Source organism: Barbus barbus (genome assembly GCF_936440315.1).
Source record: "Barbus barbus genome assembly, chromosome: 24".
Classification (NCBI taxonomy): Eukaryota; Metazoa; Chordata; class Actinopteri; order Cypriniformes; family Cyprinidae; genus Barbus; species Barbus barbus.
Genome location: NC_136752.1, coordinates 8,524,591 through 8,543,824, shown reverse-complemented (window position 1 = coordinate 8,543,824; position 19,234 = coordinate 8,524,591). Strand labels below are relative to the sequence as shown.

General features: G+C 38.5%; 1 protein-coding gene across 1 annotated transcript; it reads left to right on the top strand.

The window, feature by feature from the left end:
• Positions 1-939: 939 nt before the first annotated feature.
• On the top strand, positions 940-17,362 carry meis2b (Meis homeobox 2b). The gene is made up of 13 exons (XM_079375311.1): positions 940-1,443; positions 1,574-1,806; positions 2,229-2,370; positions 2,561-2,611; positions 3,035-3,085; positions 3,181-3,327; positions 4,907-5,021; positions 10,338-10,477; positions 12,331-12,407; positions 14,167-14,225; positions 14,317-14,406; positions 14,525-14,611; positions 16,277-17,362. Exons 1-12 carry the CDS (start codon positions 1,426-1,428, stop codon positions 14,581-14,583), a joined length of 1,182 nt encoding a protein of 393 aa, XP_079231437.1. The 5' UTR covers positions 940-1,425; the 3' UTR covers positions 14,584-14,611; positions 16,277-17,362.
• Positions 17,363-19,234: the final 1,872 nt, after the last annotated feature.

Genomic DNA, 19,234 nt, shown 5'->3' with positions numbered 1-19,234 from the left:
CTGTATCACCGATCAAATTTTATTTTTAAATAAAATAAATATAATTAATATATACGCTAATTGTATCTCTTTTTTTTCTTTTAATAGCCTATATAAGATTTTTTTTGTTTGTTTGTTTAAAACTTTAAATAGCCTAATAATTAAAACAACATGATCAAAATTACAATTGTAAGTCATTTTAAATTGTCAAATGCAAAGCAGATTAAATGCTTCTGTACATTAGTTTATCTTGTGTTTTAATCTCGCTCGATCTCGGTTTCTTTATAAGCGTTTAAAAATGATGACGAGACAGTCGTACAGAATTCCCTCAGTGTCATTTATGCGCAAAAGAGCTTGAAATAAGACGGAGATGTATAACTGCATGTTTTATAGTTTCCCATTTAAAACTCATTTTTTGTTCCACACATTGTTTATTTTAAAAATGTATATAAAAGAAAACAACGTGAAGCTATAGCCTAACATGAAACTGAACGCATGTTTAGACAGTTTCTTTCATTCTTTATTTCAGGAGAACAAGACATCTAATCTATTTATTGTATTTTAAGTCATCCGTGCAAATATAGCCTATGAATTAAAAACGTAAACTTATTTATTTAACTTCACTTTATAAATGTAATAACTTTTACGCGCAAGTATTGAACGACAGTTAAACAGTCCAAATGTATAGTCTGTGGTAAATATATTTACAAAGGCTCAAATGCTGTGATGCTCAGCATTTTGTTGAAATAAGGTCCATTCCCAGTGCACTGATCTGATTTTAGCACTTTTAAAAATAAAGACACTCCACCCCTAGTAACAAAACGCAGAGGATGGTGGTGCGTCATCCGTGCGCGTATCCAATGTGAACACTCGCTGGCAGCTCGTGGTCATTGCGCTCTTCTTTCTCTTGCTTTATGTAGAGGTGTCGAGCTGGTAACACCCACCACGCTTCCCAGGCTCAGTCATCAGGGGTTCAGTCTCTTCAAGAGGAACCTGCTCCAAATCACCAACACAATCCCAGTCGAGGCAAAGCGTGGGTCGCAAAGAGGGACCATGAGATCCGGATAGTTTTTCCTCGCAGTGTTTGCCATGCCAGACACGAACATCCCAGAATTTGGAAAGGTTCTTCTGACTTCAGGAAGTCTGTGAGGGGTAAATTGCATTAGTTAGTCAGAAGGTTCAAGTGGAAGCAAATATTTATAACCTATACAAGGTAAACGTGTAGGGGTCCAAGTGCGTTTGGCAATACGATCGAATTGCTCAAAAACTAAAAGTGGCTGAAAAGGAAGCGATCAGAAACTCTTCACAGGACATGCTCTATCATCTCAACGGATTACCGACAGCTCAGGCATCTTAAACCGGATGCACAAAAGGAATTAAATCTCTCAAATTGCTTCCTCGTTGGATAAGATCACAATTTGCACTTAACATCAACAGAAGCTTCATATGCTGATGGCTCAACGGGTACGTTCTCTTGCAAATCCACCGATTAATAAGTCGTAAAGTTTTCTCATAGTTTGTTTTTAATATTTGTATAAAGCTATTAAATATTCGTTTTTTGAGTTGCCTAAGATGCAGTTTCTGTCTGATGCAGTACGAAGACCTTGCCCACTATGGTGGCGGTATGGATGGAGTTGGGGTCCCGACGTCCATGTACGGGGATCCGCACGCGCCTCGGCCCCTGCCGCAGGTTCACCATTTGAACCACGGGCCACCGCCACATGCCAACCAGCACTACGGGGCCCACGCACCGCACAGCATCATGCCCGGCAGCATGGGCTCGGCTGTCAACGATGCACTTAAAAGAGACAAGGACCAAATTTATGGGTACTTTATTGCAGCCATGCTTAATACAATAGTTAACACAATCTTTAATTGTTCAAATGGCGTGCTGCATTATTGCACCGCATTTGACAACGCGATTATTTGTGCTTTATTACAATCAGTAAATTACTTTGCATATACGATCTTAAAGAATAATGTCTGATGGTTAAGCATATAGTAAATTAACATATGACATGTAAATAATGTGCTGAATATATGAAGTTTAAAATAAGGCTTTTTTATTATTATAATATATAGAGAGAGCGCGATTTTAGTCACTATCTGACTGAGTGCAACTATATGTGGCCGTCAAAGCAATGCAAGTAGCAATAAAACTCCAATACTGTCGTCAGAATGATTGCTCGGTTATTGATATAGTGTTTTGATCTGTAAGTTTATGCAAATATGTATGTTGAATCTTGAAGGCACCCGTTATTTCCGCTTCTGGCGCTGGTGTTTGAGAAGTGCGAGCTGGCCACATGCACACCGAGAGAGCCTGGATTCGCTGGAGGAGATGTGTGCTCATCCGATTCATTTAACGAGGACATCGCTGTGTTTGCCAAACAGGTAACTTATTGATTGAAAAATAACTATTTTTTAAAATAATTTAAATAAATATGATATGGTTTAAATAAGTATTCGGTCACCCCGATTAAGTTAAATATTGGTTGAAAATCTTAGCCTAGTTGCGTTTGGTGTACTTGTTGAAAAAAATCTGAGTGTTTTTGTTCTAACAAACTTGTGCCATTTTTTACAGATTCGGGCAGAGAAGCCGTTATTTTCTTCTAATCCAGAGCTGGACAATTTGGTAAGTGTGAGATGTTGTTTTTGTTGCAGGTAAAGTCGCTTCAAACCTCCATGTGAGGATTCTTTGAGGGAAAGAAAGAAAGCTTTAGTGATTTATGAGGCCGCGTGTTATCAGAGGGCGTGGGGGTCTTTGCCCTGGGCTCCCTCAAAGCATCGTCTCTAGAGGAACCTATTTACACTTCTGCTATTGTCATAACATTACAAAGCCAACACAATATCAGATGTGCCAAGTTTTTGATTCGAGTGTGATTTCTCGCGCGTATAGTATAACCAACGATGTTTGATGTTTTAATGTTTTTTTTATTAGCTTAATATTATTATTAAACCATTATCATAATTGTTACTATTATTATAATTATTGGCTGTTGTTAATGTTGCTATTTTTTTTTTAAATACTTCATGCATTATCTTGCTCTTCCCTTAGATGATACAGTCAATACAAGTATTACGATTCCATCTTTTAGAACTCGAAAAGGTGTGTTAATTATTTTATTATCGTTTTGTATTATTATAATTTTATATCGTTCGAATAACAAATTTACAAACTCTTTTTTTTCGGTTTTGAATCAGGTGCACGAGCTTTGCGACAACTTCTGCCATCGGTACATTAGCTGTTTGAAGGGCAAAATGCCCATTGACCTGGTAATTGATGAACGGGATGGATGCAAGTCCGACTTCGACGACCTCTCAGGATCCTCGACAAATCTCGCAGATCACGTGAGTTTTAATTGGCTTTCTATGACATCATAAAACAGGCCAATTAAATAGTGGAGCTGTTTGTATTTGCAATACAGGCAATTTATGAAGGCACATTAGTGAGATTTCCAACAAAGAAAAGATTGAAAGTCCAAATGCCATGTATTTTGTTTTGTACTTTTTTTTTTTACGTTAACATTTGTAGTGCCTCAGCCATGCATTTGCCTTTTTTGTCTTTTTAGCTTCCTCCATTATTCATCTTTTAGTCATAAAGAGAGAGTAAGAAAGAAAGAGGAGTAATTACTTAGTTGCATGTGCTAATTTATTTAAACAACATTATCTAAATCCATTTCTCTTTGCACTGATATGAATCATTAAGGCATTGCCCCAGGACATGTCTTATTTTAGAAGAGGTATGATGATGATGATCATGTTGATGAAGCCCGTCGTGTTGGGTGCAGGTGTTGCTAAGGGTTAGGGTTTCCTCCCCACTGTCCAGCCCTCTGTTATCCCTAATGATCAACGTTACATTTGCACGTGAATGCGCTATTGTCTTTGAACTGATTGGATTGTTATTGTCAAGCAGGAGGGGAGTCTTTTTTCACTCAGAGACCAACAGTGTATTCTTTACAGTTGTGCTTCCTATTATGAACGCACCACCCCTTGTCACAGGAACAAAACCACAGAATTAAGAAGAACAGAACTTTACATTCTGCTTAGTTCTGTTCCAGGTCAAAATGGGAAGAGAGAGGTTTTCTCCACATTAAAAATACAGAATAAAACAGATGATTTGAACTGACGTTAAACACCCGTAATAGTTCCTACATTACAGTCCTTCTATTTTCCATCATGTAAAACGTTAGATGAATTTCCCCATCCATGCACTAGATCTGAACCGCAGATGCTGAAGTCTAACCGTCATACCTACACTTGGTCAGCTGAAATTTATTTGATGAATATGTACCTTTATAGACCTGACGATAACTGTAATCTTTTATTGATGCTCCTGTAATGTCTTATCGATTTACAAGTGTGCGGTGTGACACAAAACAATTTGAATTAGGTGATGAAGGGAGACAGTGGCCTTCTGAACGTTATTAACAGCACACGCACACACCTAAACACACAAACCCACGGACTGCTTTTGTGTGTCCTAATGAGAAAACAGTGAAGGGTCTTATTCACACAGCTTTATTCTTGTAGGAGCTTATTCTGGCCTTTCTTAGAGCTCTTTAGCTGATCACCATCAGGCAAACAGCTGACGCTAAGGGCCTGAAGAGGAACGGCTGCTGTTTGCCTTCATGTTGAGCCCGTCTAAGTGCTTTGTACCCTGTTCTGGATAAAAAAGCGGACGCCGCTGGTTTCTTGTGAGCATTTACGGTCGGACATCAGGAGAAGCAGTTACCCCGGTTGAGGCTCCATAGTGTTCGGAAAACTATTCCAAGTTTGTCTGGATCGTATAAATTTTATCAGACTTATATTTCAGCACAGACATGGTAACTTGCTGTTTTAAAATAGTACGTATATGTGATAGCATTACTAACACGGGCTTCTTTTTTTCACCCTTCGATCTCTGGATGTTCATGCACCCGAACCTCAGAACCCAGCTTCCTGGAGAGACATGGACGATGCTCACTCTACTCCCTCAGTCGGCACCCCAGGACCCTCCAGCGGGGGACATGCCTCTCAGAGCGGAGACAACAGCAGCGAACTAGGTATTTGCTATTACATCATAATATGCACTGTTAAAAACGGTTTATGCTGTCATCTTAATTTGTATCCAGTCTTCAAGTAGTATTTCCTCTTGAGGTTGGATTTGAAATTGCGTTTATACATAAGGGTAACCTAAAAATGCTGACATCTGAATCAACCTAAAACATAATGTTTTGTTGAAAAGACTAACACTGTCATATATTTGCTGTCGTTTAAATTATGTTTATACATTATAAACTGAAAAAATGCTAACCTAAAATGTTGACATCTTAATTGGTTTTATTCAAGTCAAAGGTGTTATTAAATATCACTAAATTTATATAAAAAATCTATCAATTACAGGTTGCCACTTTTTGTACATTGTGCATATTCTTTTAATTTTTTATTTTTTTTTAACGCCTATGGGTGTAAACAGTGTTTGCTCATCAAAGTCATGTGTCATTGTTCGTCTCATCCATTGCGATGGTTCGCTGAACTGGTTTTACGAGTTTCCTGTGGACACAATAGGTGTTTAATGTTCTTGAAAGGTTAAGGGTCTAATTTAATTTACCAGATCTTCCATTTGCATGTCACTTTTTTTTCTTAATTTATATTGCGACCTGCCACTCCATATTTATTGTCCTTTAACGCTGTTTACCTTTTGGGGGAATTTTTATTTATTTATTTATTTTTTTACGACCTGTTTTTGTATAATTGCTTCACTTAAAATAGCCTTCAGTGTTTATAACCTCCTTTTAACCATCGGACATCAATAGCCTGACCATTATGCAGCACAATAGCAGGATGTGCTGCAAGACAAGAGAAACCAGAACCAAAATCCAGTGGCCAGATTTTTTGGCAATTCAACCTCAGTGTGAAATTCTTTGGCAATTCAACCTCAGTGTGAAAGACATCTTTAAAATGTTTGGCATAGCAGCAATGCCAGTAGTGTTTCTGCAGTGCTACTCGGGATAAAGAGAGAAAAGCATCAGGGTGGCGGCATTTTCCCCACACCAGGCTTTTTTTAAACAACAGTGGGGGGACATCCAAGGCCTACGGACTTTTGACCCCAAAGAGCATGCATTGAAGAAGGGGAAGAGGAATGACCCCTGCTGGCCCGAAGGACAGAGCACTTCAAATACTGCTCACAATAGAGGGTTGATATCTGGGGTGATCAGAGGCAGAGCTTGGGTTAGGATCAGGGACATCTACCTGCTGCTCCTCCAGGAGCCACATTGGATCGGTGTTCCTCCCTTTATCATACAAGAGATCCGTAAAGCAAACACCTTTTCCATTACAAGTGAACGGGGGGTGTTACGTCAGTCACCCAAACTCGAGTCCAAAGTATTACTGGGGCTCTTCAAAGCACCTGTCTCTTGTAGGGGGGTCCCTTTGTTGCGTGCACATCAGTAGAAGTTGCTCTTGTTGAGAAACCTTCATGCTTGGTTAAGAAGGAAAGAGAGGTGCTCCGAATGTTTTTAAGAACTGCTGACTCACCTCAGGGTGAGTTTGGGATGGTCGTGGGGGGTTTTCCACAGCTATCCTAAACATGTGCGTGTTGGTGGGAATGCAGAGCCTAGGAATGTCCATCACAAAGGCCGAAAGGGAACAAAGGGAAGCTGCAGGACGTTCCAGGCCAGTGTTCACCTCGAAGGCTGCTGAAAGACACAGGCTGAGACAGGATGTTTACATCTATATCTGAACCTTCAGTGGAGGTTAAATCCCAGCATGAAGCGGAGTGGACCAACAACAAGTGTCAAGAGCCGATGCCTCCGCGTTTTAGCCGTCAATACCACCCAACTGTCGTCCAATCCCATGGTCTTCCAGATCATATCATGGCCACGGGGGACAAGAGGATAAGAGCATCTAATCAATATGCTTTAAGCGAAACGATTAGCGAGAACAAAATCATCTGTGTTCGTCCAGTAATTATCCAGTCTGTTGCATCCAGTAGTCAGAATTATGGCCCCTTTGGAGAAGTATAGTTCATGATAGATTGAGGTCATGGTGAGCTCATTAAGCAAGCAAACAGGATTTATTCTGTGATGCGTGCGGGGTGGCAGTCATCAGACCCGGCTAGTTTGCGCCAGGCCCCTTTGTCTCCCGGACATTCATCTATCTCCAGTTCATCTAATTATCAGCATCAGAACAACGCAGAGCGTTTTAGCTTTGGACCTTGTCATCTCTCGGACTCTGAAGGTACCGTGATGTGACACGGATGCCGTCAGGGTCGGCTTGAAGGATGTGGCAAACCGGTCGAAAAATTTGACTTGTTTTATATGCATATCTCCGCAGAATCCCTTCAGAAGTTTTGCTTTATACGTATGAGGGAAAGTGAAAAAAAAGGAAGCTGGAAGCCTCTTCTTCTCCATGTCTTAGGGTGCTGTTTGTCCCTAAACAGCCCGTGGGCTTACTCCAGCCTTCCTCCAGGCTTCTCTGGCCCCCCTCTGCGCTGCGCGTGCAGACTCCGGGTTCGGGGAGTGAGGTAGGGCTCAGGGAGCTGCAGAGAGCAGCAGCCTTTAAAGAGAGTGCAGTCACACAGGCTGCATGGGCCAAGTTGCCAGGGAACAGTCAGAAGCGATTAGCGTCGGGTTGGATCAGCCCTGCGGCCTTGGTTTTCTGGAACAGGAGGAGAGAGGCTCGAGGAGGGGGGTATGAGTCTTTCTTAGATGTAAGGATCTCGCCCAGCTCTCTTTATCTACCATTTTCCCCTTTTCTTTTCTTTTCTTTTTCTTTATTATCTTAGTCTAGTTTCACCTTTCACTTTTTCTTCCCTAAAAGCCATCAGTTTTTATACTTTATGTTCTTTTATATCATTGTTTCTATATATATTAGATATTTTATATTTATAAATTGAAAACTTATTTTTTCTTATTTCCTACATTTGCTTTTATATGGTTTCATTTCAGTTTTTACTTTCTTTTCTTTATTGTGTTACTTTTTCATTCATTTGTTTCATTCAATCCTATTGATTTGATATGATTTTCATAAACACAAGAAAAACATCACCTCACATATTCACACATTATTGTTCCATTTTATAGTTATCTTTTTTCGATATTTGATTTTCATTAACACACTTAAAACATCTAATTTATTTTATTTCCTAATTTATTTCCTAATTATATTAATTTTAATATTTATGATTTTTGTTCCCTTTTAAATTGTTCCAAATATAAAATATCACTAAGTATAGTACTATATATTATCAAGTGTTGCTAACATTTTTTTCTTTTTTGCTATTTGAATTTTAGAAACAAACTGAAAACTTTACTTTGTTTCTTTTCTTTTCTTTATAGTCCATTTCATAGTTCTGATATTTTATTCCCTTTTAAATTGTTCCAAATATAATATATAATTTGTTAGTCTCACTAACATATTTATATAAACAATTTTTTCTTTTCTTTTCTTTTCTTTTCTCTTTGTTTTTACTTTTTCTTTCCCTTTCAGAACATAATACTTTCTATTCATATTTTTCTTCATATTCACAATAAACCCTTTCCTCTCTGAGGCAGTTAAGTCTGTGGTCAACATGCAAACTCCTGAAAGCATAATGAGAAGAAACAGCAGACTGTGTTGTGTAGAGACAGACATTGTGAGACCACTGCCCTGCCCTTGACTTGCATTTTGATTACGGCATCAGCCAGCCTGAAGTCCATCTACCACCCCCCTTCTTATATTCAAATGTCATTATTCATTAACTGAAATATTAATGCATGAATATGGCGCATACAGTCGCCTTTGATTGATGCATCCCCAAAAACAAGGAGACACAGCAGGGCCAATCTTAAGAAAAGTAGGGTTCCTGTCCCGCCTCCGGGGAGGAGTCCCTCAGATACATTATTCACACACCCTCCGGGCAGGCTTTCAAGGCATCTCTACCCTCAGGGCAAGAAAAATAAGCATGACTGTTAAAAGTAAATCATCTTGCCTGATGCACAGTTAATGGAAGCGGGAGAGAGGGATGGAAAGAAAGAAAGAAAAAGGAGGGTGGGGAGGAGGACAAGACGGAAACCTTAGTTTAAAAACGGCCTCCTGCCTGGCTCTGATCTTAAACTAGATTGGATGGTAATGGAATGAAAGCAGGCTTGATGTTATCAGAGAGCTCACAGTTCAGAAACATTGTTTGTTAAGCATCAATTGATCTTACAGTATAATGCCTTATTCACGTCATGTCGGAATTACCGTAATTACGAGTTTTCGAATAGTAAAAAAAAAAATCATATATTATCAAACTCTCATTTACAAGTTAGAAACTAGGATTTTTATGAATGCTTCGACTTCTCTCATTTGACAATGTAAAATAAATAAAAATAGTTAAAAGTTAATAGTTAAGCAATCACTTCACACATATTTCTTTTTGATATGTAATTTTAGTATAGCCAGTATTTATTCATTTATTTATTTTGAATAGACGCAATTAGGTGATATATATTATATACATATTTTATATAATATACATATGTATACTATATATATATATATATATATATATATATATATATATATATATATATAGACACATACACAAAATTGGGCATTCATTCCTATGGCGCAAATTATATATAGTGCTAACAACATTGTGGTCAAAGGTTTGATTCAGAGATTGCATGAGCTTCAGTAAATAACTAAAATAAGCTTTTAATCATATTTTGTGTACGTTTAGAACAGGCGTTTGAAAAGGAAATGATGACTGTATTTAGCTGCAGTGTTTGTACGTGGCCACTAACTAAACTTAGTTACGTTATGTAGTGAGACTACTATAAGCAGTAAATTAGCGGTTTAGCATCATACGTTCTTTCCCTGCACTGTATACCAGTTACTAACTTCCAAAGTCTAACACGGTTTTCTCAACAACCGCTAACAAGGTTTGCTTTATTTATGTTTTCCCCAAGTTTTTTTTACTTTTATTTTGAGTGCTAATTCAGATCAGATATTCTCTTTGCAGTGCCAAGTCTCCATTCCCCACTCAAGCATAGAGCCTGGACATTCATTACCCCTTGTCAAAGACAGAACTCACATTGAATTAATAGCACTGGGGTTGGTGCAGCGCTTTCCTCGAGATCTCTGACATTGAGACAGCGAGAGAGAGCAGGAGAGATCTCGCTCTATTGATTAGCGTTCCCTCTCACTGCATGGATACTCCTGCTCGCCACGGTCCTTGTGTTACTGTTGCTAATCAAAACAAGCCCCCCTGCGTGGCTCTTTCACAACGTGTTTGTGAGTGGCACTGGTGATCGGTCTGAATAAACAACTGAAGGTGATGTTTTCTCTCATTAAAGTGACTTTCTTCTTTTGCTTTCTCTCTCTCGCCCTGCTTTCACGCTGTTATTTATCAGGAGATGGCTTGGATAACAGCTTGGCATCTCCGGGAACAGGGGACGAGGATGACCAAGACAAAAAACGGCAGAAGAAGAGAGGAATTTTCCCCAAAGTGGCGACCAACATTATGCGGGCGTGGCTCTTCCAGCATCTCACGGTAAGAAGCTCTCAGATTTTCTGGTCGGAAGTTGGAAGTTTTTGGAAAACGGGCCAGAGTGTCCAACCACGTCTCCTGGTGAATTAGTTCAATTCCACTGTTCTCAGCTCAGCGACCTGCATCCAAACAGCATTAAAACTAGCAGGGTGTGTTATTATCTGTCTCTGGGCACTCCCATGTATTTCGCTTGTCAAAACCAAGGGCCCTATTCGCCCAGGGGTTGAGTACGTTTCCCCAGAATTTGCTGGTTTTGGGTTGATTTGTGGCATTCTCAACCTCTTCAAATTTCGACACATTTTCACCGGTCCACCTCCTCAAATTCCCACCATTCTCTTGAGTCTTCCTGTTTTCCATTCTCTTTCAGAATTCCAGCACTTTCTAAGGGCTACACAGGTCCTGTACACATAGTAATCCTTTCCCTTTTACCCACCTTTAGAGTTTAGAGATAAAAAAGGAGAGCCTAATTGAATTATCCTCTCTCTGTTCCCAGCTTCTTTTCAGAGCGATTTGTGAAGCAAAAGTGTTTCCCATTGCAGGATGTGTCCTCTGACGAAAAAAAAGTGTTGGAGGGGACTTTGGCCTCTGAATGGCCCCCATTGCAACACCCAAGCGATCATGCATTCATTTGGGGTCGGGCTGAATGAAAGCTGCAGGATTACGTTTTGTCGGGTTCTACTTTGAGCCAGTGTGCGACGTTTGAGATGGGGGGGCTCTTACATATGGTCTAAGCCTCCATCTTTTGTGACCTATTCAGAGGTCCGCGATAAAGACCCCCTGTGCTGCCAATCTTAAAGAAAGGTGGAACATTAAGATTCAGTGGAACATTACAGTTATAACTGTTAGTTGCACTGGGACGAGATAGAGAGATCTCCTTTGGCATGCAAATGAGACTAGGAGGGGGCTTCTTAACAGACATAAGTGGAATTCGTGCAAATATGAGTGATTCTTTGAAAGCGAGCTTGCTTCAATCTTTTGAACATGTAGGTTCCTCGCTAAACTTTAGCGAACAATCACACTGCAACCTGCTGAGAGCTTTGTGATAAGAGTTTAAAGATGAATCCCAGAGCACAGCTCGCAGTCGGCCGTCACTGGGTTTTGTAGAAAAGGGGCGGAGCTTACAGTCATTCATCAGCACAATGACAGCTAGCAAGCCAGGAGGTGCGCAGGGAAATCTCCGTCAGTGTGTGAGAGCGAGGGAATGAGACATGTAACAGGACTCGTCCCTCACCACTGACCACGGGAGGTGAGGCCGTGACAGTGCCAAAATTGGTGCACACCCACGACCCTGCGCTGTCTATACATTCACCCCTGCCTGCCATCTGCTGCCCTCCCTCTGCACTCACAGTGAGAGCAAGAGGATCAGGGGCCAGGGGCCACCGCAGGGCCACCAAGGGCCAAGCCCTATTCAACCCTAAACAAAACTCTCCATTGTCTCTCTTTCACACCCACTCGATCATTTGTCAAGTAATGTCAAATAATGTCAAACAAAACCACGAGCGCTCAGCCAATGAGACGCAGGGAAATACTCGAACTCGGGGCTGCATATGGGAAGTCTATCATACATAATGATGTAATTTCCTGAAAGAGTCATATGGGATCCACGTTTTTGCCCCAAGTCTCACATGATGCTTGAGGTCATTAGTCATTTAAACAGATTAGTTTTAAGAAAAAGTCAGGTCATCTTGATTTGCTTTATTGATGGAGACTGCAAGGAGAAATACACTACTTTAAAAAATGAAGACATTTGCATGTTCCATTCATTATCGCTTTATGGATCATCGGACAGCAGTGTTATTAACTGCAGAAGTTTTTTACATATTAATATAATTTTTCTTGTTGATTCTGTCTTGCAGCACCCCTACCCATCCGAAGAGCAGAAGAAGCAGCTAGCGCAGGACACAGGCCTCACCATCCTACAAGTGAATAACTGGTGAGTGACCTTTGCTCTTTGACTTTTGACTTGCCAGCTTGACCTCTCAGCACTTAGAAGTCAGGGTTAGGGATCTCTGTAACATTTCCATTTCAAGTCCGGTGATCCTGATTTCTCACACTATTATTAGACGCTGTTCAAAGCCCCAATGAGACAAATAAAAGTAAGAATAGGAGCAATGATGAGGTTTGCCCAGGGTCTCAGAGGGACTTAGAAAAGTTGTCAAATGTTATGTTGGAGTATTCCGGAATGCTGTTCGGTCACCAGAGTGCTCCTGAATGTTTATTCATTTTGTAACCATCTTGTTTGTAAAAGATGTTAATGAATTACACAAATGTGACATTCTCATTCTCTCATTTTTAGAATGGGAATGTATGATACATGTATGTATGATTACAGATTGAAAGGACCTTTTCTATATATTTGGTTGGCATTTATTTTAATAGCAAAATTCCATATGGCTACAAATCAACAATATTATCATTGCCATTATAAATTTTAATGATTTTTAATTAAAATTTAACATTTTAAGTTTGAAATTTAAGTTTAAATTTACATTTTAAGTTGCAAATCTAGATTTTTTTCCTTCTTACATGACATTTGTATCAATATTTTATTTAATTATGTATGTTTTTTAAACCATATAACTTAGATACTTAGATATACTGTCATAATAACATTTACATTTTTGATAGCATACCCAGACAATTTTGATATTTGATATTACTTTATTTTCAGAATTAAGTTTTACGTTTAGTTTTTTTTTTTTTTTCATGACCTTTCAATATTAATTAAGCTTTAATTCTGTATGCATTTACACCATTCAATTGTATTCTGTTTACTTAATCTATAACATATACTGTCATATTAACATAATTTTGGAAAGCATACACTACTAAAATCAACACTAGGCTTTAGCAGACAACTTTGATATCTATACTCATTGCGAATAGACATCAGAAAAATTTGACTTTAAAATATATTTTTGAGCCAGTTGTCATTTTTATATCATTTTACTCTTTTTAGCTTTGTTTTCAAATTATTTTAACATATACTATCATGTGTTTACTGCAACAAAATAAGGTGTTCACAAACATTTGGCTAAGACTCATTGTCTATGAGTAATTCCTTCCCCCAGTTCATGTCAGGGGCATTTCTTACCTCTCTGTTACGGGCTGCTGAAGCATATTAGTGTCTGAAAAGCAGTTAGGCTAATCATACCCTGAGGCTACTAGGCCAATGCTATATCAATTGAATATTTATTGAGCAATGACCCCTTTACTTGATTCGCTAATATATTGCAGCAAGAAGCACAATTAAAGCAAGTCTTAAAAACAGAGGTTATCTTTAGACTGCTGAGGAAAGGAAAAATACACCACAAATCAAATAAAACTATTTGTTTGTATTGTCTGCTACTATAAAATTCGCCGTTAAAGGGAATGTTTCTCACACCCAATTTGTAAAAGGTGTTAAAATCTCTTTATTAACAAAACCTCTGCTTGTTTAAATTATGAATTAGACTATTTCTTTGGTCTGGCGCTAAAACAGTACATTAGCTTTTTTGTGGACTCCTGACAGGTCCATTAACCCAAAGGCCCAAGAGAAATCGCACTGCTTTAAGGGATATTTTGCAGTAAATCATAGCAAAAAGCTCACAGTAGTAAAAGTCCAGAATGTTTAAATAAGAGTAAAATATACTGTGGGCGGTCAGTAATATAAACAGATTTAGTAAATGTGTTCCCTGTATTCTCTTTGACAGGTTTATCAATGCTCGAAGAAGAATCGTGCAGCCCATGATTGATCAGTCTAACAGAGCAGGTAAAGTGATGGCTTATGTTATATAATCTTTACAATCACTATACACAACGTGTGCATATATCACATATATGTTGTGTTTTTGTGTGTTTAGTAAGTCAAGGAACCGCTTACAGCCCCGATGGTCAGCCTATGGGTGGCTTTGTGCTTGACGGCCAACAACACATGGGTCTCCGGCCTGGCGGTAAGTTGCACTTTGATAATAATAATCGCACGTTAGTCATTTTTAGTGCTGTTATAAAAATGTTGAAAGCATTTGCCTGTGTTTTATTGTTCTTTAATTTTCTGTCTCCGTCTCGCAGGTCCCATGGGAGGAATGGGTATGAACATGGGTATGGATGGACAGTGGCACTACATGTAAACGCCTCCCCGCTTCCCAAACCATAAACGTAAGGAAACGCGTTGGTACTTAGAACATCCCCTCTCTTTCTCCTTTCACTCGGTGTGTGAAATCTGATTATGGTGGCAATTCGCTCTCTGACGACCCCCCCCCTCACACGCGCGCGCACACGCACCTTCTTTCCCCGGCTCTATCTTTGCTGCCTGTCTCTGACAGTCCACAAATCAAGACGTATCGCACGCCGCGGGCGGCCTGGCATGGAGAATTTTATTTAATACCCACACTGTGCTGCCCAATGAGCCCCTCCATAATGACACTTACCTTGATTAATAGAGCTCTTTATATGTAAATAGGCACCGCATCCAGTTCTCCAATCGTGCCAACACAGCCCTTTCCTCTCAAATAACAACCTCAGCCTCTGCTAATGAAGGGAGAGGAGCGGGGAGGTGAGCGGAGGTTAACACCCCCCACCGAAGCCTCAGACACCTAGAGATCTCAGGCTTGCAAGATACACGCAGACTAAATAATTTCCAGACTATTTAATCCTACCTTTTTTTGATTGAATTATCATCGAGTCGTTACTGTAATTGCGTCATTTAGAGGAATGTTTCCCCATCCTTAATTCGCTCTGGTTAAACACCATATGCTGGTGGATCGTTGGGATCATTATGAAGATCTGTTTTCCTGCGTAAAGCGGATAGAGACACATTTATGATTTTAGAGGCAGGTGTATGTTTTTTTCAAAGGAATATTTTGACTTGGGTACAAGTTAAGTTTAATCGACAGCATTTGTGGTTGATAATCACACAAAAAAATACTTTTCTTTAAAAATAAATACAAATAAAGGAAAAATACAGTAAGGATACAGTAAGGCATTACGCTCTTAAAAATTAAGGTTCTTTATTTGAATTTGAAAGAACTTCTAACATCACTGAATCTTTACATTGCATAAAAGGTTCTGTAAAGTGGAAAAAGGGTTCTTTAGATAAAAGTTGTTATTTTAGGAAGCAAAATGTTTCCAAAATGGCATCACAGTGACCCCCCCCCCCCCACACACACACACACACACACCTCTTTTTGCAACCTTTATTGTGAATTAATTTAAAAGCTGAAATATGAAATTTATAATTTCATAAAACCACTTAAATTGACTTTTTTTCTGTTAAAAAAAATATATTACTATTATTTTAGCTGTAAAGCAGTTTTAAATAGTAATTTTTAAGGGTTGTTTTAGGCATTACATGTTGACACTTAATAGTAAAATGTATTCAAAAAAGGTTATTAGCAATTTGTTCACATTAAAATCAAATTAACATGTGCTTTGTCTTTATCTTATGGCTATATACTTTTTTTGAAGTTGTAAATTTTATTGGAGTTTATTGGAGTGTGTTTTACAAAAACTTGCTATTTCAGTCTTTCTACTTCAAATTTTCATATTTATTTCAATATGTAAAAAAAAAGTTTCTACACTAAATTTGTTTTCAGTGTACTACTGAAAAGTTTTTAAAAAAAGTATTTTAACATTTACAGATTCACATCTATTGCAAGTGCCTTACTGTAACCCAGATTTTTGCTTATTTCAAATAAAAAGGGGGGACATGGTAATGTTTTTTTTTTTCTTTTCTTTTATTAACAGCACAATATTCCTAGATTTCACAATGTGGGTATTAGTGAATAAATCTCTTAATATTGTATTTTCAACTCTGTGTTTTAGGTTTTGATGGTGGCCTCAGGAATAGTCCCAGTGCTGGCCAGAGGCATGAGGAGTCACGTCACATTAATCTTCACCTGATCACGTCCCAGTCCGATCACCTCCTGTCTTCACGAGACCTCCCAAATCTCTCACGGACCCCTCATCATCTGGCCACCATATCTCCAGCCAAAGGACTGTCTGCAGGAGCACCAACATTACAAAATCAGACTTGAAGCATTTGTGCCAAAAGAAAGACTTCTGAAAAGACAATTGGAGATCTTTTCTTTTTAAATTATTTATTTATTCTTGTATTCTTGTTATGCCGTCAAGAAGCACGAGGACCACACCATTTGTGCACTTTTGCTCAACCATAGAGTGGCCGCCCCAGACGCAAATATTCCATACCTCCTCATGCACAAGTGCACACACGCTCATATTAAACGCATTTAACGGTGGAATATAGTAAAAGATGCTAAAAGCCCTCAAGAACTGAATTGTGAGTGTATGATGAGTTTTTTTTTTTTGGGTGGGGGGGAATATTCTACCTTTGAGTTTGTGTCATTGACTAGTTTTTAGACCTTTGCATTTATGATTCTACAAAGTTTGAAGGAAATGAAACCACTTGATGGGATCATTATGGCGCACATCTGACACAAATTCCAGTATGTGAAACCACACAGTCTTCCCCACATGAGATGTTTTGAAGAGCATTGCTTAGGAAATGAGTTGTGCGTTTATTTGTCGTTTTGGAGAGCAACAGTGCTCTTGTAAGGCTAAATATGCCTGGAGGAGTTTTTAAACCACTAGAGATGTTCCATTGTACATAATTATGTAAATGTTATTTGTAAAACACATCAATGTCAAATAGGCATTCAGTCGAGATCCTTTAAAAATTGAGATGGGATATTGTTGTACATTTTGGTCCGTTCTCACTCTTGCTTTTCTCAATGGAAAAAAAGTCGATTATATATTTGTTGATGTACTGATAAGTTTGATCGATCCTCCCGCTCTGTCCATTTTTCTTTTAGGAGTCTTTTAAAGCAGTACAGTATTTCTACACAGTCAAAAGTCGAATTCTTGTAATAAATGCTTCATTTTCAAAATGTTAAATCTCTTGCTTTGAATGTTATTTCATGCATTGAATCGATACTGATGCGATATGCAGTTAAAATTAATTTTGGCTATAGATAACAATTTTTATTTTGCAGATAAAATGCAACGGTGTAGGCTATATAACATTAACTAATTTGTCCGTTAAAAAAAAGGAAAGAAAAATGAAACGCGAACGAACCTAATCATCTCAAAAATGGCGTAAATATCAGAAGTGTGCATCAAACAATTATAAAATAAAACATTAGCCTATAGGCTACAAAAACTGAGAATTTGAATACTGCATAAATACCATCTACTGAAAGGGGCATAAGAAAATGTAAAATAATAATTTCATAACCGTCTCTTCCTAAAACCAAGCATGTATTAAAATGTGTGTAGAGCTCTTTTGTAAAATGTTTGAGGCAATATGTGCAGAAATAAATCACGTTAATTTAATATTTCCAAATCAGGCAACTGCACCGCGTGTAATTTTTCAGAAACACAAACCCCTCGCACTTCTTCGTCCCCAGCATCTTTTAAACGCAATTGACATTTTCAAATGGTTTTTCTCATGCTGTTTGATATCTTAGCTAAGACTGCTCCTGCAGACGTTTCCCTGCTTATTTCGACCTCCAGTTTGTGTTTCTCTGGCCTGCAGTACTGGTGAGAAAATGCTGTAGTTCGGTGGTCATTTATCAATGTCAGCGGCGTAACGATCTCACTGCAGTATTGATGAGGAGAATTACGCCACAGGCGCAACAATACCTGCAATAACGCGACGCCCAATGCCCTTTCATCTCATTCCTTTCGATAATTGAATTATTTTAATAAGACCTTCCAATCCGTTTTGTTTCTCCTTCTTTTATTTTATTTTTATGTCGACTGCTGAACGTATCCACATATAGGCTAGTTATGTTTGAAAATAAAAGGCACAATTCGTGCACAATAGCCTATAGGAAGGCTGAATGTGGCGACTGTGTATTATAAAACGGGTTTCACCTCATAAACCATCTTAAATTTCTATTAAACCAAGCATTGAATTGTTCTTGCTGTTTTAAATCATAAGTATTTAGCTGCTTATAAAAATGTTTCGTGAGGGAAATGTTTTATAGGAATACTGGAATTAGGCTAGTCGAGAAAAATATTAAGCTTATGTGTTTCTGTAAAATAAAACTTTACATCTGGAATATAAAAACAAGTTTAAAGCTGCATTATTATCTCGAGCACAGCCAGTGTTGATACAGATAACTCAAATGCTGAGTGTGTATATCTTGGTCAGAGATAAATTCGTTGTGAAAGCTGCCGGAAACAAAAGCACAGCTTAATGAAATATGGGTCATCCTTCCCACACTGAGCAACATAACGTAAAAAGATACAACGTAAAATGAAGCCAATAATCCACACATCAGCTAATAATATTTACTCTGCGCGTAAAAGAAGACGCCGAAAAAGTATTGTAATGAAGCTGCCTAAAAATACGAAACGGACTTAATATAAGTAGCCTAATATATATAACATGATATTTTTTCTTCTTTATTTTGGCGCACAGATTTGTGGAGGTTTTCCTTTCTGGCTGGTTTCCCTCAGGTCCTGCTGTAAAAACTGAACTGAAGTGAATGTTACGAGTGAAACTCTAATGGTGTGTCATCAAGCCATACTAAATGTAATCACAGCTGGTGCAACTAGGTGCAGTAACATCTTAAACCATGAAATCAAGTCTATAACTGAATTATGGCAATAACCATTTTACGAATCAGCTTGTCATAGCAGTAGCAATTCTGTACACCCCTCCCCAATTCAGCAGTAGTTTACATCTCGCTTTGACTACAGCCAAGGACTTGTCCGGACCCGCTGAATTTAACTTGTCAAACACAATTTCTATTGTGT

Excerpts from the sequence above, each read along its gene's own strand:
- meis2b (XM_079375311.1), top strand. Across the intron at positions 2,612-3,034 it reads ATCCAGAGCTGGACAATTTG|ATGATACAGTCAATACAAGT; the intron begins GTAAGTGTGAGA and ends CTCTTCCCTTAG. Across the intron at positions 14,407-14,524 it reads CATGGGTCTCCGGCCTGGCG|GTCCCATGGGAGGAATGGGT; the intron begins GTAAGTTGCACT and ends TCCGTCTCGCAG.